The sequence below is a fragment of the Rhinichthys klamathensis genome, unplaced genomic scaffold (assembly GCF_029890125.1).
Source record: "Rhinichthys klamathensis goyatoka isolate OS25496 unplaced genomic scaffold, OSU_Roscu_1.1 h1tg000064l_1, whole genome shotgun sequence".
Taxonomy (NCBI): Eukaryota; Metazoa; Chordata; class Actinopteri; order Cypriniformes; family Leuciscidae; genus Rhinichthys; species Rhinichthys klamathensis.
The window spans coordinates 2,994,364-3,018,212 of record NW_026606607.1 but is presented as its reverse complement, the minus strand read 5'-3'; the positions used below and the strand labels follow the sequence as shown (position 1 = coordinate 3,018,212).

General features: G+C 38.8%; 1 protein-coding gene across 2 annotated transcripts; it reads right to left on the bottom strand.

Annotated features, from left to right (window-relative positions):
• Window positions 1-362: 362 nt before the first annotated feature.
• Window positions 363-17,200, bottom strand: pcolce2b (procollagen C-endopeptidase enhancer 2b). 2 transcript variants are annotated; one of them, XM_056249906.1, is made up of 9 exons: window positions 16,943-17,200; window positions 16,654-16,762; window positions 13,566-13,821; window positions 9,513-9,637; window positions 8,039-8,175; window positions 7,740-7,903; window positions 5,844-5,927; window positions 4,154-4,321; window positions 363-989 (listed from the first exon to the last, which is right to left on the bottom strand). In XM_056249906.1, the coding sequence occupies exons 1-9, from the start codon at window positions 17,017-17,019 to the stop codon at window positions 835-837; spliced, it is 1,275 nt and encodes a 424-aa protein (XP_056105881.1). In that variant the 5' UTR covers window positions 17,020-17,200; the 3' UTR covers window positions 363-834. The 2 variants fall into 2 exon arrangements, with proteins under 2 accessions (XP_056105881.1, XP_056105883.1); XM_056249908.1 differs by having other exon boundaries at window positions 363-965; window positions 16,943-17,197.
• Window positions 17,201-23,849: the final 6,649 nt, after the last annotated feature.

Below are 23,849 nucleotides of genomic sequence, written 5' to 3'. Positions count from 1 at the left end.
TTAATTACTGGGACATTGTTACTCATTTCACAGTGACAGTCTACTAAATTCTAATGATCAAAGAGAGTATGTAAAATGGTCATAGCTGTTTCTGGCACAAGAAATATTGAGCAACTTTATTAGGGGAGAAAAAAAGAATGTTACACAATTTTAATATAGTTTACTAAGGAGTTAAACCTTAGAATAGTGCCCTTCACAGTCAAGCACTATGAGCCCTAGGCAATTTTAGAAACAGATGTCCTGACATGAACATGTGGACTACCTAAATATTTTCAACTGAAAACTTTCTTGAAACAAATCTTATTCTGGAAAATAATGCAAATAATTTACAAAAATACAAATAAAAACATGAAGACAATATCCGAGATTTAACTGATAATGAACTTTATTTTTCCATCAAAACAAATAATTTATAACTTAACATTCACCTCTAGGAATAGGTTTCTATGAAAATATTTCAATATTATCCAGCATGATTTCAAAAACAGCAAAGATGTGCAACTAGTTTATTGCCTTTTAGCTCGTCTAACTTTGTTCTTGGATCAAAAATCTACAAATAACTGTGCCATTCAAAACACCATAATCTTGCTCTTTACATTCCAGTATTCTTGACCTGTCTTATTACTTTTGCTCTTGCTGTCATTTTGATGCTCATCACAACAGTAAGAAGAGAAGTAGGAACCAAGAGAGCCCAACCAGGTGTGTGCCACGTGCTTCAACAGTCCTCTGCCTCCTCATAAGAGGGCGATGAAGGAAGTTGGGACATGCAGGGCAAATATGAAGACATCACACACCCATGTGTGGATTTCAAGACCAAAGATTTTTCGTAAAAGCTCAGCAACGTTTGTTCTTCAGCATGTTAAAGGCCCTCTGGTTCTTGGCCTTGAAAGCCATGATGAAATGATGGGGGGCGATCATTCCACGGCCCTCCTCATCTGCCTGGCCCATGAAGATGTAGTTCAAACCTAGCGACACCACACAGAAAAAACCTGAATGCAGTGACGGAACGGCAGAGACATTCAGGAAGGGCTTTGGATCAGCTTTTCTCTGGGGCCTCACTCGCTCTATCCACTCCATATGTTTATATACTTTATAAACATATGAGAGTGAGATTTCGTCATGAAAAAATACATTTTGTTAGCGAGTTTGGCTGTTAAAGCAATGGTTAATGGGGTGCTCGATGCATCATTAACTCAGACTCGTCATTACTAACTCAGTGAGTTAACCCCAAAATGAAAATTTTGCCATCTTTGACTCGCTCTTGTTGTTCCAAACTCGCATTCGGTTATTTCTTACGAAAAAGTGAACATTTCCGTAACCTCTTCAAGGTGTAGTAAAGTTACGTTTTTGGCTGAAACGTTTATTTAAAGGTGCATTCAGTAGTTATTTAGCTATCATTAGCATTGCTGTTCTTACCATACAATACCACAATGGTGTTAAACGCTGCGCTACCATCTATCGATGTGGATCAGCATGATCTTCTCCTAAATTTAATGAAAATTAAATTTATACTAGAGAGTTTTAGGTGTTTACACAGCAGCAGAATATGGTTGTTTTTATTGAAATCTGAGAGCTTTCTGTCCCCTCATTGTCTGGCTACGTAACTACTACTTTCAAGCCTCAGAAAGAAATCTCCAACACGTGTTCACGCAATGTCTGCTCTCGCGTCAACTCAAGACGCATGCGTTGTGGTGCTCTCGTGAACTCGCATTGAAGATTAATATTTTGTTAATAAAATGGTAAATTTGGGGGGGTTTTTGCGCAAACAAACCACTCGAGTCACTTCATAAAACTGAGGTTAAACCACTGAAGTCACATGGATTACTTTAATGATGTCTTTACTATCTGTCAGTGGAGGGACAGAAAGCTCAGATTTCATGAAAACGGGGAGGAGGGGGGGGGGGGGGGGGGGGGTTGGCTGCTTGTTTGGTCAAAAATCTGAGGAGCAGATGGCGTGTTCACTACATCAAGAGTGAGTGACATAGCGGTGCTGAGGCGGCGCCCATGCCATCAGCCAGGGTTCAGACAATCAGAACCGCCCGAAGGGCATTTCCCATTTCGGCATCGCTATGTAGCATCTTGTTCCCTATTGAGAGAACATGGGTTGCGCAAGTAACCCCGAGACATTTAAGCGCAACTCAAATATTCCTTTCTCCATCCAAGATATAAAAGATGCTGTCACCTGTCAGTAATGAAGATTTGATGAATGAACTCGTGGCTCGCAAGGACTCTTGTCGTGTCAAAAATGATAAGACTTTTCAGTTTTATGGACAAGTGCCATCATTGGCATTACTTTGTCACTTGCTGACTTGCTCACGGTCGCTATGATTACTGGTAGGAGAATACAGGCTTGACTCCAGTTGCACGTTAATACAAACAGTATTAGAGATGCTACTGTAAGTTGCTGTGTGAACGGGACAAAGTAAATGCGGTTGTCAGTCCCAAACACTGACAGTGTAACCGTAGCCTTAGAGAGATCTACACAATAATTAATTCAATTTCCTGTCCAAAAACAAAAAAGGTCACTACTCGGGATTTTCTCTGTCATCAAATATTTACACATTGTGAATGCATACCAATGTTTATGCTTGTTTTTTGTCTTTGCCCTTTTCTGCTTCTTCAGTCATACAGGTACTGATTCTACTGTTGTCTCGACTGGTAAAGCACGATAGTAAGTGTGCTTTGTCTGTTTTTCACTCTTCTCACTCTTGCATCACCAAACAGCATTACGGTAGGCCTATTAGTGTATCTACAGAGGCGTCAGCTGATGAGGTTTCGTATCATATAAAACTTTTCAAATAAGCACCAAACTACTGAATGCACCTTAAAGAGAAACTAGCTGCTTGGAAAGTGAACAGTTTTTAAGTTCATACTTTTGTTTATTTTTAGGCTTAATATTTTTAACAAGTTTTTCATAACCAAAATAGAACCAGCCAACCTTATGTTTTGCAAACAATTGTGGACCGTTTGGATCACTTTAAAAAAAAAAAAAAATTTAATCTTACACAAAAATAAAGCTCACGTTAGTTCAATAGCAAACCTGTTGGAAATGATTATAGTTTGTGGAAAACAACCTGAAATATTCCTTTATTTTTACACACCGAGAAGCAAACAAGCATTACCAACAGGAACACAACTACTTATTCAATATGCGAGGTTACAATAATGTGCTTTAGCAGATGTCTGTGGCAGATAAAACTGTCTAGCACATTAAGCCCAAAGTATACTTCACTTTTTAAGCATTCTCTAGGGTCTGTGTACACGTGTGACGTGAATTTTATCATCAACACAGTATGGACATACGGACATGTACGCACGCAGCCCAAGTTTTCTAACAACACACACTTTGTACGCACAGGTCGCACAAGCAATTAGTTTGTCCACAATGTGACAACGCATGCAAATTTCTGTATTTGTGCACGTTTCTGTATTTGGATGCATTTGGAGCACATTTGATGTCAAAATGAAGATGTTTTCTTAATCTGCTGGTGTTTTTTCTATTTGCATGTTTTCCTCAGTTGCAGCTTTATGCTATACAGCACGTTTCTGTATTTGGTTTGTGATTTGCGTTGTGAGTATCTGTAGTGTGTTTTTGTATTTGGTGGCATTGTGAGTATTTGCAGACCATTTCTGTATTTGGATGCGTTGTGAGTATTTGCAGAACGTTTCTGTATGTGGTTGCGTTGTGAGTATTTGCAGCACATGTTGTCAAACTGATGAAGATGTTTTCTTAATTTGCTGGTGTTTTCTCTATTTGCATGTTTTCTTCAGTTGCAGCGTGTTGAGCTCTCTCAGTCACAGTTACAATAGTGCCCCAGTGCCGTTGATTCACGAGGTAGTCAAATAATAAACTGAATAAACAGAGACAAAAGCTTGTCCCAGCTCGATGAGAGATTGGGCAGTGAGGTTAGAAAGTACCCACATTTGTACAACTCTAGCCTAAAATATTAAAAAGATGTGTATATGGATTATAACTCATGGGGAGGTATTTTTCAGGTGATCTCCTGTAGACCAGAAGGGGTAGTGCAAATCGTAATGCGCATGCGTCAAATGGATAATACTTTGAAAGGCTTTGCATATATAACTGTGCGCGTACACTAGCATACATTGGGCTTAAGTGTTACCGTTACAACAAGCTGAGGCAGGCACTTACCTCGTCTGACGTAGGGGCACTTCTTGCAAAGGATGACAATCTTTGTGCTCATGGTTTTGCCAGCCTGCTGGATAGCAAGGTTACCTTCCTTGTAGACATTGATTATGGAGATGGTGGCGTACATGCTACCTTCTCGCGTTACAGCGGTGATAACGGTTCCAGTGATCACTAAAATGTCAACAAAAAAAAGAGACCACTAATTAGAATGTGATTGAATTATCTTCATTTGGGGACTTTTCTTTATTTTGGTATTTTTTTTAGCAGTGTTGGGAAAAGTTACTTTTAAAAGTAATGTGTAACAATGTTGTGTTACTTACTAAAAAAAGTAAATAATTGTGTTATTTAGTTACTTTTTATGGAAGGTAATGCGTTATATTACTTTTGTGTTATTTTTTCTCATCTGGGCTAAACTTGTTTTCAAACATTAATTGGCGGACCCCCTGCAGTACCACTAAGTTCTATTTTTGGCAAGTGTAAAGACCCTTTCACACCAAACCGCATAGAAGAGAGTTCAATGCTCTTATTTCAGCAATAAAAACAAATGAAAATGAAAAACAGACGTTAAGTAATGCTTAGTTAGTATTAAGTTAAGCTTGTTAGTATGGTTGAATTTGATCATTGAAGGTCAGCAGTAAAGACATTGGTCAATAAAGGGAGATGAAATACAAAGTATATTTGTGTTAACATTTAATTTTTACAGTTTTTATTCATTTTGAGAAATTATTATTATTTACTCACGATTTCTTTCAAAATGAGGACAGGAGAGGTGTCAGTCAATCCATGGGAAAACCAATGTAACTTGCGTTACTTATTTGAAAATGTACCTTGTATTTTATGTAGAAAATGTATTTTATTTAAAGTTAAAAGTAGTGCATTACTTTAGTAGTTACTTGGAAAAAAAGTAATCTGATTACATAACTTATAATGCATTACCCCAACACTGTTTTTAGTACTTCAAATAAACTTCTCCTGATAGACCAAATAGTAGAAGTAGTCATTTAAAAATGGTAAAATTAGGATATGTTAAATATAGCTTAGGCCCATTATTTGAACATTTATTTTCATAAACTTGTGTTTATCCATTTCCGCAATACATAAAGGGTGTGATTAAAGCAATTTCACTCGATGTGCATGTCATTTTCCGCCTTCGTTCACATTCAGGTCTTGTTTCTCATCATGACTCTGGTCTCCACCAACCACAGGATTTCCCCATATGCAAATCCAAGTAAACAGCAGAAATCATAATGAAATATCTACTCGCTCCTGGACGTGAACATTGCAGACCTGTTCCAGGGGCAGCGACTGCGGTCAAAGAGCTCGACTGAATCAACACTCCCATTTACCAGCGGTTTATCCACAGTCCACTGCAGTCTATTTACACTAGAGCACTGTATCCCACACACAAATCCACTGTGCTGAGGGCAAAAAATGCTCAAGGAATCTTTTGAAACGCGTTGACAAACCAGCAAGCCAAAGATAGCATGCTGAAAAAGAGACCCATAAAAACATGCACCTTGTGAAGAGTACAGGATTATAGACTAGATGTGAACAATCACTGCTTGTTTCCACTTATTCTGATGCCCCCCACCCCCCCCCCACCTACAAATTCCCACCTCAATTTGCGCTCGTGTGTGTTTGTCTTCATGTGTCAGCAAAAAAGTTAGTATCAACCTCAGAGTGCTGCTCTTACCAAAGTTGCTGGAACAGTAGTGGCTCTCAGGGGTTCCCTTCCGTTTGCATTTCTGTTGACACAGCGCTGCAGAGTACTTCAAAGCTGGAGAGAAGAGCAGAGATAGCAAAAAAAAAAAAAACCTTCAAAAAGTTTTACTGTAGCATGCTGACTCTGAGCCAGTGGAGTTTGTCTTTTAGTATATGCGTGCAAAAAGTGAGAAAGTGTGGGCTAGGTTCAAGCTCCGGAAATTGGATATTGCCAATTTCTGCCGTAATTTACCATCTGTCGATCATATATTTACTTTATTAAATGAAACAATTTAAGTAATTCAATTTAGATTAAATGATATGCATCAAATAATATCAGTACATTTTTAGTATTGTAGCAGTGTTGTACTCCCAGCTCTTTTTAACACTATTTTAAATAATTTAACAATGTTTAAATGCTTTTCACAGAATTCACAGATTGTGTACAAATGGCAAATTTTGGAATATATATATATATATATATATATATATATATATATACAGTATATAGCTCACAAACGTTTGGGGTCGTAAGATTTTGCAATGTTTTAAACTAATTTATGTCTGTGATGGAAAATCTAAATTTTCAGCTTCATTACTCGAGTCTTCAGTATCACGTGATCCTTCAGAAATCATTCTAATATGCTGACGTGGTGTTTAAGAAACATTTCTTATTATTATCAATGTTGAAAACAGTTGTGCTGCTTCATATTTTTGTGCAAACCCTGATAAATTGTTTTCAGGACTCTTAAAAAATAAGAGCATTTATAAAAATAAATAAAAAAAGACACTTTAGCTTCCTTGCTAAACTGATGTATTAATTTCCCTTTTGTTTCCCCCTAGACGGCAAAGACAAATAATGAAGAGCAAATGTGGTAAATTTTTGATCTAATATCACTTTTACTGGAAAACATGACACAAATACTGATTAAGAATAATTTTGCCAGCAACATGATCAAATGCACACAGTGTCAGTCCTCTCACACTTTTTGTTCCATCTCTCATTGACAGACTTGCATTGAGTGATCTTGCATCATTTACTTTCCACTACATCTTCATCTAATGGAAAGAACACGTGGATGTAGCAGATGTACAATGCGATTACATGTTGCCGACTGCAGTTTCATAAGGTGCTAGAAAGCTAATTCATTCATTTCTAATGTGACTATAGTTTCATCTTGCGGAAAACCGGAATGGCTGGTGACAAATGGCTAAAACCGTTAACATGGCAGCAGGTAAATCCAGGGTGGTATTTTGAGTTGAATTTTTTTTATTATTTACTTTTAAATAGGACCTATTATGTTTTTTTTAACGTTTTCAACTTTCTTTAACTTTAACTTTTTGTGTAATGTTGCTGTTTAAGCATGAAAAAGGTCTATTACAGGTTATTCTCGATGTCAGTGCACACTGTTTCTGAACTCCCTGAAACGCCTCCATTGTAGTCTTGACAATATTCTTCATTTAAATAATTCCCGCCCAAAGCATACGCAAAATAAAGGGGACGAGGCCTGGTTGAGTTGCGTAATAGAGCATTGAAACTCGTGGTTATGGTAAGGGGCGTGACCTTTCTGAAACACGCTCAAAGAGGTTGACCAATCACAACACACTGGTCCAGCCGACCAATTAGAGCACATTGCACTTTTCGGAAGGAGCACTTAGAGACCGTAACTAAATAGAGCATTACTGACAGACTGGGAAGAGAGGTGCTGCAACAATTTAAAATATATGAAAGATTTGAGCATGAACCTATTCTAGTAGACCTCAAAAACAAAATCAAGACTTTGTAAAAGGGCATAATATGACCTCTTTAACCGCAAGTCAACACCTATAATGTAGGCTGACATTAAACCCTCCACCTACATGCAGTATGATTAGGGAGAATACTTACGTATAGGTCTAGTGGTAGTGGGTGGTGCTGTCGTGGTTGGTGGAACGGTTGTGGAGGGAAACTTCTTTGGTCTAAATTTGTAATGACCAATAAAGCCATCTGCTGTTAAACTGAGATCTGAGAGGAACTGAATGAAGAGCTGATTCCCCTCTGAGAACACAGGTCTAAAGCAGAGAGATACACAGAATGTGAAGTGCAAATAAAGAAGTATTGCTAACAGCAGTATGTTTATATCTTGAATATAGAGCAAAGGACTGATGTAATACATTTGATATGATATATGATGCATTGATACATACGCTGGTGGACTGTCTCCACAATATTTCCCAATTCTTTTAGCGTCGTTGATTTCTCCACCATTAAAAATTGCTAAGTAATCGTAACGACAATAGTTGTCGCGCTCCACATCAAACTTCTCAAACTTTACCTCTATAATCTGTAAAAAAGGACAAATGTTTAAGCTATATGCAAAACACACGATTAAGGAATATCTGAAATAATGATGGCATTACACTTTTAATCAACGCTACTTGTAAAACAGATTTTTTTTCACCCATTTTAATATCCTCCAGGTAAAAATCGTATGTCTAAAAGCTTAGAAAAATAATTATATTTTGAGGTATCGTTCATGGTTGAAGTCAAGTCAAGTCACATTATATAGTGCTTTATAAAACACAGATTGTTTCAAAGCAGCTTCACTGTGGTAAAATAAGTGTTGTAAAAATGTTGTAAAATTAATAATGAATATATTCATTCTATCTTTATCTATGAATCTATCAATTTCAGGTGTAAGACAGCACTTAAAAAGAATAGTGTCTTTATTCAGCTTAATTTATTTCAGTTCAATGTCAAAGTTCCAAAGTTCATCAATTATGAAAATTTCTATTCAGCTATAAGCAGCTATAAAGAAGAAAATAGTGTCATTATTCAGCTCAAGTCAGTTTAATGTTGATTCAATTCAGTTCAATAACAGTGTCGATGTTGCAAAGTTAGGGTGTGTTCACACTTGGCAGGTTTGGTTCGATTAAAACAAACTCTATTGCGATTGCTCTGTTAGTGCGGTTCATTTGAATAAGCGTGTATGCTGCCATCCGAACCCTGGTGCGCACCAAACAAGTGGACTGAGACTGCTGAAAAAATTGGTCTCGGCCCTATTCCAAACAAACTCTGGTGCGGTTTGACTGATATATGAATGCAACATGGACCAAAGACATCTAAACGAACCAAAAACTGGTTGTGAATGATGTCACAAGATGCGACCATAAAAAGGACAGCTCAAGCATACATGGTTTTTCTTGTCTCCTCTCGAGCTATGTTGCCCACAGTTTGGTACAGGTGTCAGAACTGTGTCTCCTTGCATTCCTGGCACTGTTTTGACTCCTTTACACATTTTGTAAGCTCTTCTGTTGGTAGAAATATCATCACATGTATGCGCATACAACAAGCACGTTTAGCCCAGCACACAGCATTGGTTTGGAAGTTCCATTGCAAAACATACATTTAGGTTTGGTCTTAAAAAATGACAGTGTGAACGCCAAGCGAACCCAGGACTAAATGCCTTTTTTTTTCTTTTTCTTTTTTTTGGTCCAGACCAAAAGAACCAAGAGAACTGAAGTACAAGTGAGAACACACCCTTAAGAGTCATTATCCAGATCAGTTCTGTACAAATGTTGCAGTGCAGTTTAATAGATAATATTATTGATTGTCTGTTAAGCCATTCATTGTTTTTGTAGCCAAGTTAAGGATAAAATAAATAAATAATGATGAGTCCACCTGGTTCTTGGGTGCTACTATATGCCAAGAACACGTGACTCCAGCAGGATAGTCTTTCTCTGGCCAGTTAGGGGTCTTGAAGGTTCCTGATGGCTTCATCAATCTCCCACCACAGTACTGATCCCCTGTAAACATCCATTCAGACAGACGTTTAGGAAATGTTTCCTAAACTCCACGAGAGAAACGCTAAACATAGACCAAGCATCCAGTGTGAGGTCGTTCACCCCTAATTAAAAGGAATGCATGAGATAATTGCACAGCACCATCATTGGCGGACTCTAAAATGTACTTCCCTACAGTCTTGTCATTATACGAGAGAGTTTACAGACTTGTTGGTCCCAGCGCGCAGTTCCTGCCTTAATCCTTCAACACAGCTGCCAAAGCCCTTTATCCGAAGCTGATGCTTCTAGAACTGTATGCCAACGAAAGCAGTGTGTATTGATTTTGGTGCCCATATTAAAAGGTGCTAAGCCTATTTTTGACCCAGAAAATATGATGAAATTGAAACTACACTATAAACAGGATTTTTGGATGCTACGCTATTCTAAAACGATTGAATGTCACTAGACCCGTCATAAATGTTTCCAATCATATTTCACCCCAAAATCACAAGGAAATAATATTTTGAATTAAAATACAAGTAAGCCCTTTGTAGGTTTACAATACTGTACACTAATTTTAAAGGTACACTTTGTAACTTTTTTTTGTTCAAAATGTATACATTTACATTTAGTCATTTAGCAGACGCTTTTATCCAAAGCGACTTACAACTGAGTACTAAACCAAGCGAGTCATCGTGAAGAGGCAAAAACAACGCAAGAAGTGCTCAAAATACAAAGTTCAGACATTGCTCGGAGTAGCATAAGCCAGACTAGCGAGGATTTAAAGGAAAAGGAAAGAAAGTTTTTTTTTATGTTAAATGTACACTGTGTAGGAATTCCATTTTTTTGTCAAACAGCGACCCCTAGAGTCGCTGTGGAGTACTTGTACTGTCGTAAATAACGAGTGGAAATAAGGTGTGGCCCCTTTAAGAGCTGCACGCGCCGGGTTATTTCTGTTTGATGCTCATTCTTTTCTTATTTTAAGTGAAAGCCTGACCGAATGAGACTCTTGTCCGGTTTTCTCACGCGGTCAGTTTCTCGTTTTCTTTTCCTTGACTCTTCCGAGCATGTGGTCACGTGACGGTCGTAAAGCGATACGTTCTCCAGGTCACATGACCTGGCCAAAGACGGTGCGTCTTCTACGAGCTTACATGGGCGGTATTTCAAGAGGCCAGCCCCGCTCAGAGCATTGATAGTGTCAAGCGCTGTATATTGGCCTGAGGAATCATTTAAAATAACTCATATGCGTCAACTCTTTTGGCCAAAAGTTACACGGTGTGCCTTTAAGTGCTCACGGAAGAAATTAGTTTTCAGTTGTCTTTTGAATGCTGTCAGGGATTCTGCATTCCGGATGAGGGTGGGCAGATCATTCCACCAGCATGGTACTGTGAATGAGAATGTTCTGGAGAGTGATTTTAAGGCTCTCTGTGATGGTACCACGAGCCGTCGCTCATTGACTGATCGTAGGCTTCTAGCAGGGATGTAGACTTGTAGTAGTGAGTGGAAGTAGGAGGGAGCTGAGCCTGTGGTCAATCTGTAAGCAAGTGTCAACGCCTTGAACTTGACGCGAGCAGCGAGTAGTAGCCAGTGCAGAGAGATGAACAGAGGAGTGACGTGGGCCCTTTTGGGCTCATTGAAGACAAGATTGTATATAACGAGCGAGTACATAAATCCATCTTCCAAACCATGTTTTTGTCTGATCCTGAATCACTACGATACACCTATAATAAGCGTTTATATTCAGTACTGTCTACGCAGCAGAAACGTGAAAAAAAAATGTAATCGGTGCTACATGACTAGAGAAAACAGAGAATGCAATTGTAGCAGCAAAATGTAATTTAATTTTCGATTTGAATAAAAAAAAGGTCAAATATATTGAATTATTATTACTAAAATAATTGTTAATTGAAGGTGAAATATGACCCTTTTTCATAAGACTCAAACATAGTGGGTGACCAAAATAAGCACTGGCACAGCTTTTAGCACAAAACTTAAACCTGATAACATCAGTGATGTGATGACTGCAAGAAGAGCTGCACGATTCTGGATAAATTGATTTTTTTATTTTTTTAAAGAGATCACGATTCTCCTACGATTCTGAATAGACAGCTAAAAAAAACAACATATCATTTACTAAAGGTTCTGTAAAAAATTGGTTGACTGTAAAACACTTTTTAAAAAGTAACATGAAGCTTCAAATAAAGACAGTATCGATTTACCAGTATGTAATGATGTGATCTATAGCCTGCTATCTTTATTTGAAGCGTCAAGTTACTTTCAAAAGTTTTTTTTTCCAATTTTGATCGCTACTTTAGACATTAGTGTTTATATCTTAACTATAAACTTTTATCCCAGTACTTCTGTGATAATTTAAATGACTGTCCCACAGAAATAGTGATACTTGTGTGGTTGAAAGGACTGTTTGTGAAGCGGTTTCATAGCTAACTGCTCTCTAGCTGGGTCAGTGGCAGCGCCAACAAACACAGATTTGAATGTTTGCTGTGATCGTGTGCATCAAAGGTTTGATAGACATAGCGGAATCGTTGTCATTAGGAATAATATTGCAATGGGTGTTTGAATTGAGAAACAATTCATCGTGTGGCTCTAACAGCAAGCTTCCATTGTTTCCTACACGCATCAGCTGTCCGTCAACTACTGATGGGCAAAAAACAGAGACACAATCTAAATCATTAACATTCCAGCTGTCTTGCTTCAGCCAAGCAGACGTCTCGTCACTTATACAGTTACTCAGTGAGCAAGACAGCCCCTGGAGGTCTGACCAATCACTGATTCACTGGAAAAACGTCTGTGAGAAATTCCACATCATGCCATGAAATACACAGCAATGTTATCCAGCTTCCTCCAGAGTGTTCTAAATCAACATCCCATTTTGTTAGTCAAAGTAAAACCAGGTTTTTCTTACTTTTGTGTGAATCGACAAGGTCTTTCAGTGATTTACTGAACGGAAACGGTTTATATTGAGGCATTAAAGATCCATTTCTCTTCTCCAGCTAGCGTTATACTGACCTCTGACTTCTCTAGGAGCTGTCAGATGTTAAATAGCTCTTAACTGCTCATTAAAGTTGACCTTTGCCCACATAAACACAATCCAAGCGTAATAGCATATGAGTTTATGGACAGAAACATGGATCGCATTCTGGAAGAGCTGGGCAGTATGATTGTATATAAACACCAAATTACCATCAAAAACAAACAAACTGTTGAACTAAACCTTAAAGGATAGTTCACACAAAAAAGAAAAATCTGTCATCATTTACTCACCCTCATGTCGTTCCAAACCCATAAGACTTCCCTGAGAGATTTCTGTCTCTCCATTACAGTCTATTTACTAAACTCTGACGTTTCAAAAAGTTCATAAAGAGATAGTAAAATAAATCCATATGCAAGAACCAATGAGGTTCATTCTCATGTTACGTAGCATGTTTGAGCTTCCGCAAGAACCAATGAGGTTTGGGTAACGCTTCCTTTTACAGTACAGTACTTACGTGTATATACTTACCTAGAAAGTACTGGCTAATATAAGGTAAGTACATGGGTTAGGGGTAGGTTCAGGGTTAGTACCTAGTTATTACCCAGTAATTATAATTACTATAATAAGTACATAAGAACATGGGTAACAGGACTGTAAAAGGAAGCGTTACCGAGGTTTGTTCTCACGCATCAAGTACAGTTGAACCGCTCGATTCAGTTTTGGGTGAATAGACTTTCAATGGAGGGACAGGAATATCTCAGATTTCCTTAAAAATATCTTTATTTGTGTTTCAAAAGTCTTGGAAAAGACATGAGGGTGAGTAAATGATGACAGAAGTTTAATTTTGGGGGGAACTATTCCTTTAAAACACCTAATAAACTCTTTTGGCTTACTGAGTTGAACCGAGCAAAACATTGTATTAGCTGCCAAATTTATGGTCCATTTTTATGATGTTCTTACCCCGTTCATTAGGGTTGGCAGCAGAGTACACAGCCAGGAAGCCGCTACCAGCTGTATTGGCATCAGACATCATCTGTATGAGCATCTTGTTGCTTGTGGAAACGAGGGCTCCCGGCCTGAACGTCCCACAGAAGCGGCCGAGACGCTGTCCATTGCCGTGGCCACTATAAACATCCACATAATCATATCGGCACAGGTTGTCACTCTCTAAGTCAAGAAAACGAAATGAGAGGACGACCACTTTGCCCTCTGGAACCTGCAAGAAGCAGACGTCATATTGAGACCCAACTAGATAAGAATGATCGGTAACACTTTAGTTTAGGGTGCAGTTCTCATTATTAACCAGTTGCTGATTGGCATGCATAATACTAGGATATTGGCTTATCACTAGTACTTATAAAGCACATATTAATGCCTTATTCTGCATGACCATATTCTACAACCCTACCCAATACCTAAACTTAACAACTACCTTACTAACTATTAATAAGCAGTAATTAGGAGTTTACTGAGGCAAAAGTCGTAGTTAATAGTGAGAGTTGGACCCTAAACTAAAATGTGACCGAATGCACTTCTGTTCTAAAGACATCTGATACACACATTTTAAACAGCTCAACACTTACAGTCATCCGTTTATATTGTACTAACATTTTTAATTTAAATACGTCATTTTCAGTGCTTCATGAAGATAGCCTGTTCTTCTCTTTTGTGACGTATATCCGAGGGAAACTGCTTCTCAAACAAGAAAACATGAAAGGCGGGACTTGATTTTGTCAATCGGGATAAATCATTTATAATAAATACTGCAATATTCCATAAGAAAAAACATGATTTTATGGTGATATTAAAGGGGTGATCACACAACACTTTTCGTTCCATTGACTCCCATTTATACGCAAGCTTATACAAATTTTGCTGTGTTCCAAAGTTCAAGTCTGGTGAACTCAGCCCTGCGAATATGTATCACATGGAAACATTCAAAAGAAATTTATTTATTTTTTTGTAATTTCTAAGCATTTTTCAAATGACTAAGTTTGTAATGTTGTGATGCATCTGATTGGTTTGGTTCATGGCTTAAAATGTTTTACTGAAGATTGTTTATCAGAAGCCTGAATGGAAAAATACTTCAAGAACCATGACTATGAAATCTTTCCAAAGTATTATACTAACAAATATGTAGGCTAATACATTACAAGTAACACAAGTTACATAATCAGATTACTTTTTCAAGGAACAAGTAAAGTAACATTTAAACTGTACTTTTAAATTTACAACTAAACATCTGAGTTACCTTTTCAAATAAAGTAACGCAAGTTAATTTGTTTTCCCATTTATATGCTGACAGCTCTCCTGTCCTCATTTTGAGAGAAATTGTGTGAGGCGTTGTGTGTGCTGTGTGAACAGGTTATGGTAGTTCTAGACTAAATGTGAACATGCATTTACTCATCTCACTTGCACAAAAACAGATTCAGCATCTCTCGAAAAGAATAAAAACAGTTAAATGCAAACTAATAAGCATTTTTTTTCTGCAGAAACATGGAAATCAGGTTCTGAAAATAAAGTGGACAATCTCTCTTAGTCTGAGTGGTCACCAATTAAGTCTCTTATATGCAATGACGGCAATGCAATAAAATGCTGGAATGAGCCTGGAGTCGCCACAAGGATGTAATGTGGCCAGCAGCCAAACCAAATGGAGATCACAACCAGACACACACTGATTCTTGCCACGACTTTCTATTGCATCATCATTACAGTACGATGCAGAACTACATTTTACTTCTTTTTTTTATTTACCACCAAAACACTAAACATACAGACATATTCAAACACTGACAACTTTGCAAATGCAAACTTTGTGCTTATTGAACAATGTAAACCTTCACAGCATGCACTGTATTCAATGAAGTTCTGTAGATACCTATATATTTATGTGTGTATGGATACATTCCTGGACATACTGATGGATTGTGGATTAAAAACATAAATCTCCACAAATGTTTGATTTGGTAGGGTTCTATGCTAACTTGAGATCTGTCAAATGTTTTCTGTTACCTGCTACATAACAAATCCAATTATATATATAAAAAAAAAATGTCTTGGTTTCTCTGTGCATGTGTCTTTGTATTCTTCGCCATTACTTGACACACTGATTATTATGGAAGCTTGTTTCCACCACGCAATAAAAAAAATAAGAATCGTATTTGCATATTTGTATCTCCTAATTCTGATTGTTTTTCTTACAATTAGGCTACAAGCTTATATCTCACAATTCTAAATTTATTTCTCACAATTCCAGGTTTATACCTCACAATTCTGAGTTTATATCTAACTGTGAGAAATAACGTCAGAACTGCAAGATAAACTTGCAATTGAGAGGGAAAAAAGACAGAATTGGGTGTTTATATCACAATCCTGAATTCTTTTTTGTGTGTGTCCTTTGTTGAGGTCGCAATTGTGGGAATTCTGAGGGGAAAAAAGTTTAGAATTGTGAGATAAAAAGTCAAAATTACCTTTTTTATTCTGTGGCAGAAACAAGCTTCCATAGATTACTCATAAATTATGCTGATAAGTGAACAAGTCGCGTGACTGAAACTGTTTTTTTATTGCAAATGAAAGGTTACAGATATTAACAATGACTGAAACTGATTGTTTGCCTACTATTTCATGAATATTGCATATTCAAATTTATTTGAGGTAGGCTATACTGTTTTTTTAATACAGAAAGGTATGATATTCAAAGGCGATGACAGTTCGTCATTCAAAATCGAATCTACCGCGGTTACGTCACAGAATTAGCATGATTAATTCTGATTAGCTAATTTTCCAATAGTGATCTGCTATAGTAATATTCTGTTTTAATCATAGCCCCTTTAACATGGGAACTGTTATTATTTATGTTGCGATATTTAATTTTTCACAGTGCCAAAGAAAGGCTCAAACTTAATATGTAAACCGTTTTTTTTTTTTTGCTGCAGGGCACTAATATTTTCTTCAGGAAATGCAAACTATATTAGCTTTAAGACGCATGTAAGTTATAGTCAGCATTTCAGCTATCCGAATACATAATTAATCAGTTAAGGTTACTTACAGTAATTCTCCACACACATTTGGTATTCGGCGGATAGACGCCCGGATAACCCTGACTACCGATAACACCCGACTCTCCTGTGATATTACCACCACACGTGAAGGTCTGTCTAGACAAGAGAAAGAACAATAAACACCTGCATCGATGCAGCATTCATTTTTGCAATATAAGCATATGAATCATAAAACTTTGACATGCACAGCGGTTTCGTATGTGAGATCCGCCGTTCCGCCAGCTGTGATCATACATGAGCATTCAGTGCGCGCGCATCATGACTGAAGAAACTTACCTGTTTTGAGACTGAGCCCGCACATTCAGGATGAGCAGCAGAGCCCCGGCGACCAGGACACCGCAGATCTTCCACATTGTAAGAACGGACGGTGGAACAGGTCAGACGGTGTGCGTGTCTGCGTCCAGCTGCATTTAATGATATTATTGTGCTCCGTCTGTTCTGAAGTTGCTCCGGGGAGTTTCAGAGGCAGATGAATATAGCGTTTGTCCTGCTCTGTGGGAGGGAGCAGCACGACAGCTGCCTTTTCCCAAACCTGTGATCAAAGACATGCAGGAGAAAGAGAGAGAGGGCTCTAGATAGGCGTCTCATTTAATAATAGGCTAAAATAAAATAAAAACATTTTTCCAGTTTTTTTTTTCAAGTAGCTTAACACAGGAGTAACAATTTTCACTCTTCAGTTTCAGTTCAATTCAGTTTATTTCACATTTTACAACACATATCCACTAATTTAATTGTCAAATAATCGATGCATATGATCCATGAGTACTATGAGATGATTACAGCGCCACCCAGAGGTGTAGTGGTAAAAAAAGAGGTGGGTAAACTATAAATTCTGGTGGACCACGACGTGGTCACCCGGTAAGGTGGGCCACTGCCTACCGGTGTATGTGTATCTCCTGATGACATTGCTATATAGGGAGGGCTCGACATTAAGCCCTTTCATACGCTTAATCTGTCATTCACTTGTCCGAGTAAAAAAGTTTCTCGTCCGGATTTTTTTTGTTTTTTTTGTTAATTTATTCTGAAACAATATTCTCATCAGTGTTCAATCAGCTTTGATATTTAAATCGGCATATTGTAATATCTGCACCTTTAAATGGCATCCCCTCCCCCAATCTTATTAAATGTATGCTTCATCTTTCATTTTAAATTCCTAAATTTGATCAATAAATTCAATTATTTCGAATAGGCCTAATAAGACACTATATGTCTGATCAAATTAAATCATTTACACTGAAAAATTACAATTGCATAAAATAATGTTATGAAATTGATTTAAATTCACAAATAAGAAACATTGGAAAGAATGATCTACTTTTAAACATAACACGAAACCGCCAGTAGGTGGCGTCAGGCGACCGTCTTAATGAGTGAGTCATTAATTCATTCATTCAAACGATTTGTTCAAACGGCTGATTCATTCAAGAATGAGACAGATGTTTATGAATGTGTCATTGAATCTTTGACTCAATCGATTCGTTCAAAATGCTGAATCATTCAGTAATGAAAACAGGTCGAGTCAGAGGCTGTGAGATGCGCCGTGGTTCTGCTGTGATTTTTGTTTGGAACTATTTTCGCTGCTGAAACAGAACAAAAACAGCCAATATTGCATCTAAAATGTAAGTGACTTAATTTTAACTGTTTATTGAACTGTTGTAGGAAATCAATGTCACATTTTCAATCGTGATGGTGTTCAGGAAAAATGATTGAGGTTGCTTAACATATATTAAAAATATAAAAACTCCACATTTAGATTTTTTATAGGCAGTATGTTGTTAACTGAGTGTGTGTGTGCGCTCATTTGTGTAGATGTCTCCTCGAGAGGCTGCGCGAGCGTCAACAGCGCAACCTTACCGTCAGTAAAAGTCAACAACACTGACAGTAATGCAGCGCAATATGAAAGAGGTCATCTTAGGTTCGTTTAACAACCTATGAAACTAATAATGAACAATATGCAACTAAAACGACATAAGCTTAATTTATAGCTATTTAGAGGTGGATAAACGCAATTTAGAGGTGGATAAACGCACTTTGGAGGTGGGTAAACGCTATTTCCGAATATTGGGAGGTGCGTAAACGGCGTTTACGTGCGTTTAGACTCCACTACATCCCTGGCGCCACCTCGTGGCTTTAATGACTAAATATATTCTAATTAGGCTAAATGTATTATTTACTTAAAGGGTTAGTTCACCCAAAAATGAAAATTATGTCATTAATGACTCACCCTCATGTCGTTCCAAGCCCGTAAGACCTCCGTTCATCTTCGGAACACAGTTTAAGATATTTTAGATTTAGTCCGAGAGTTTTCTGTCCCAACCATTGAAAATGTATGCATGGTATACTGTCCTTGTCCAGAAAGGTTAGAAAAACATCATCAAAGTAGTCCATGTGACATCAGTGGGTTAGTTAGAATGTTTTAAAGCATCGGAAAAATTTTTTGGTCCAAAATTAACAAAAACTACGACTTTATTCAGCATTGTATTGTCTTCCAGTTCTGTTGTCGAGCCGCGTTCAGTGACGCTGATGACGTAAGACGCTGCTGACGTGTTCTGGTGTGTCCGTGTATTCGGGTTCAAATAAATATGGCTGGGCAAAAAAATGCAAGTCTTCCTCTGTGTCGAAATCCTTAGACATTTTGGCGAAGATTGTTTTGTTTACAGCGTGCGTCTCCCTCAGACTGTAAATGAAGCTCGGGCGCAGCAGACACACGTCAGCAGCGTCTTACGTCAGCGGCACTGAACGCGGATCCACAAGAGAACCGGAAGACAATACAATGCTGAATAAAGTCGTAGTTTTTGTTATTTTTGGACCAAAATGTATTTTCGATGCTTCAAAACATTCTAACTAACTAACCCACTGATGTCACATGGACTACTTTGATGATGTCTTTATTACCTTTCTGGACAAGGACAGTATACCGTACATACATTTCCAAAGGAGGGACAGAGAGCTCTTGGACTAAATCTAAAATATCTTAAACTGTGTTCCGAAGATGAACGGAGGTCTTACGGGCTTGGGACGACATGAGGGAGAGTCATTAATGACATAATTTTCATTTTTGGGTGAACAAACCCTTTAATTACGGTTTGCCATTTCAGATCTTTTAACATGCCGTTATATTCGTTTTAGTAGTTGTTGCCCATCTATAACAAATGTAATGTAAATCGAGACTTTGAAGATAATTTAGGTGTGCAATAGGCTATAATGTGTTTTAAAGTTTTTAAAAATGTAAGAAATTAAAAAAATTAAGTGTATGTATATTTATTTATAGAAATATTTCACTATTCACCTTTTTGTTTAATAAACATTTACATTATACATGCACATTATGCAATTATGCATAAAAATAGAACAGAAAAAAGATCCTGTTTGGACTTGGCTGGAATGAGTGCTTCCAAAGAGGCTTGATACTTCTGTTCCAGCTCTCCTTTTTCAGCAGCTCAGGGTTTTTAAGATTTCTCCTCTCAGAGATCTTGTCAATAACGGGCGCTCCCTGTGCACAACACACAGGCGCTATCTTCAGAGAGGGGGCTTGAGGCTTCTTTTGCAGCAGCTCCTGTCTCAACGGCTCAGGGATCTTTAGTTTTTGCCTCTTTGAGATTTTGTCAGGCATGTGTGCTCCCTGAACAAGCTCCTGCCTCAGGGATCTTAAAGCCCGGGACACACCGGGCCGACAATTGGCCGTCAGCCGACTTAGTTTTTTCTCTGTGTTCCGCTCCGTTGGTCAGACGCCGTAGAATCGGGGTTGGGCCGTCAGTGAGAGAGTGAACTCTGACTGGCTTTCTAGCTTAGTGAACGAGTCAGTGCAGTGAGAATAATAGCAAAACAGCGAGCAAAGAAGTCAAAACTGTACAGAAAGAAGGCTGTTCTAATTTTGTCATCTTACCTGAGTGTTCCTGGGCGAATATTTGAAAAGGCCTAACAGGACCGGAGTGGAATAAAGAAAGTGATCAGCAGGATTGATATTCAAAACTGCAAGAGCGTGGTGCTTTGTTTACGGTTTGTGTATCTGCAGCCCGCAGCGTCGGTTTCCCTTTTTGAACGACGAATATAGATATCTATAAATCAACACCGTCGGCTTTCATCAGCACTAGTTCTTTGGCGTCGGTTTGGTGTGTCCCTACCCTTGGTTTTGGCCTATAGTGATCTTGTCCTGCATGGGTACTCCATGTGAGGAGCATGTGAGCACCTTTGAGGCCGCCACTGGTGCCCTCTGTAGAGACTGGATGGGAATGGGTGTTTCAGAAGATGCCTTTATCAGATGTTTAGTCAAATGTTCAGGGATCCTGAGTTTTCCTCTTTGTTGGGACCCTATGGGGACAGGTACTTCCTTTGGGGACGCAGCAGGCACAGATGCTATCTGTGGCTTTTTCTGCCTCCTCTTTCTCCTCTGGTCCATGGCCATTGTTGCATCGGAGTAACTTGAGTGCTGAGCTTTCTCTGCATCACTGAAGACCAGGGATGAGGTGAGGTCCTCTTTTTTTTTAAACTGTGAGAGTTCTGCTGGGACCGGACAAGCATACATTCTCCCTGTGTGGACCCGTCAGGCACAGGTGCTTTCGGTGTCTGCTGCCTCCACTGCTTCGTGGTCTTCAGTTCTCCCCCACTCAGTTTTCTCAGACCCAGCTGCCACAGGTGCTCCCTGTGGCTTTTTCTGTCTCCGCTTTCTCCGCTGCTACGTAATCTTAAGTGTTGCATCATGAGAGAAGCCTTAGTTTCTGGATGAGGTGAGCACAGGTGCTCTCTGTGTGGACCTGGAAGAGAAGGGTGCTCCCTGCGTCATATTCTGCCTCCACTGCTTTGTGGTCTTCAGTGTTGCATCTGAGAAGCCTGAGTGCTGGGAATGAGCCTTCTCAGAAGGGGGCTGGCAGTGTTAAATAGTGGATGTGGGAGAGGAGGGTTGGGCGGGACCACTAATAACAGATCACAGTTCATGTAGGCCGAGAATTCCCTCTCTGTGCTGGTTAAAGGGGCACTTGGCAACTATTTCAACTTAATAAAACCGTTTAGAAATCATTTGAATGGTTAAATAACCTGTTCTGGAGAGAATGGTGACTTTCCCCGCTCCCCCCAGCGTCCCCAGGCGGAAAACCAATCTTGCAACGAGGACTAACGTCCCGGTAATTTGGAAATAAAAGTCTCGTGAGAACCGAGAACGAGCGAGAAACACGAACTACTTTATGGAAATTCGACATAATTCTACGATACTGTGTATGATGTATTACCCACTCCACACGACAAGTCAGACACAGCTCCACACGATAAAGTTGGCTGGCTCCGATAATAACAAATGCACATGAGCAGCGGTAGAAAGCGGGAAGAAGGTGCCGCAAGTGAGTTTTTTTATGACAGTGATGTGAAAATATACGCCGGACAGCTGTAAGGGGAGCTCGATGAGAAAACATGCGACAACAAAAGTGAAAATCAGCGAAGAAATGACTAGAGTTTCCAAGTTCCCCTTTAAAACCAGCGATGATGAAGAAAGTGCACATAGTTCAGGGTGGTATTACAGTGTCCCAGTCTATTAGCCAGTCCTCCCCAGTATCAATCTCCACCAAAATTCCCTCTGGGAATTGACGGCTCACACCCCTAGTCAGACTCACATTGGGGCTTCGGCTCCGGGGCGTTAGTGGGCGCTGTCGTCACAGGCTCCTTGCTTGCGGCGGTGAAAGTTCCCGGTCAGTGGGGGTTCTGGTGTTGACATCTCCGTGGTAAGGGGTGTTGGTGCACTGTGCTCTGGGTCTGGTTGCGCGACATCTGTAAGGTGTGGCTGCAGAGGCGAGACGGGGCATGACGAAGCGGAGATCTTCGTCCAAGCCACACTTAATACCCTCCATCAGACAGACGTCGTCGCAGGTGGTCTGATGGCAGATGTTGAGGAACTCCTCCACGTAACACTCCAGGTCTCTGCCACTCTGGAACACAAACACTGTCACTCCTTCCAGCAGTAAATTGCCCCTCGTCGGGGCAACATTAATGGATACTATATCCAGTTTTCTTCTCATTTTGAGGGTCTGGTCATCTGTCACACACTGTTGCAGGAAACATGATGAAGATCAGGGTCAAAAGGCTTTATTATTCCACACAGAAGGTTTTCCAAAACGAGGCAGGCAAACAAACACAACCGCTATACATTGACGTGACCAGACAAACGAACACTGAAAAGACTGCAACTTAAATACAAAGCAAATGAGGGAAATAATGACAAACACTGGTGATGATTAAATGAATCACCATGAGAACTGATAAGTGGCGGGAACTGAACAAAGGAAGACAGAAAACTAGTGAAAACAAACTAAAATTCCATGATAATGAAACTAAGACTGAGTGTCTGTGACACAAAGAGGGACTACGCACTTCAATTCAGAATTGTTCATACAAAAACTTGAGCTGTTTATTATTTATAATATTTTTAGCATTTGCAGAGGTGCATAAAAGGAAGCAAGTGAAGCTGCGGCATAACAGACCACTCAGCCATATTTAGTCAACAGATATTACAACAAAAGCACATTTCTGATACAGACTATTCACAAAAAAGCTCCTGTAGGGAGGAGATGCTGAGATGCTCTCTGAAGCGCAGACAGAGGAGCGAAACATCTTGTCCAAAAAAAAAACTGCTTCTTTCAGATTTTTTAAACTATTATTTCCGCTATTATGAAGGCTATTGATTGAAAAACGGACTTTAGATGTATCATGAAACGCCTATGAAAATCAGCGCTGATTAAAAAATAAAATTGCCCACCGGAGGTGTAGGTTATGAAAATGCATTTTTTTTTTTTCATTTACAGTTGAGGATCAGTAGGCCTATGTGCTGCGGTGCTTGAGACTATAGGTCATTTTGTGTTTCTGTGAAAAAAGACTAATGAGACTACGAATATGCATAAAGATAACCAGCTCATAAGTTTTTTTTAAAAGTCTGTCAGTGTCAATATTTGCTAAAAGCCACATATAAGATTTTAAAAAGACCCAATTAGATATAATAACCAGCTTATAAGTTATAAATTAAAGTCTGTCAGCGTCATTGTTCTGGTAAATTATTAAACGCTGCTGCAACAGAACAGATACGTGGAACCTGTTACTTTTCTCAGCGCCTTTGAAGATGGACCAATCAGTGTTTGATTATTGCATGAAGAATTGTTTGTCGTTTGTGCTTCAGTTTATGACATTTGTTGGCCAATTCCAA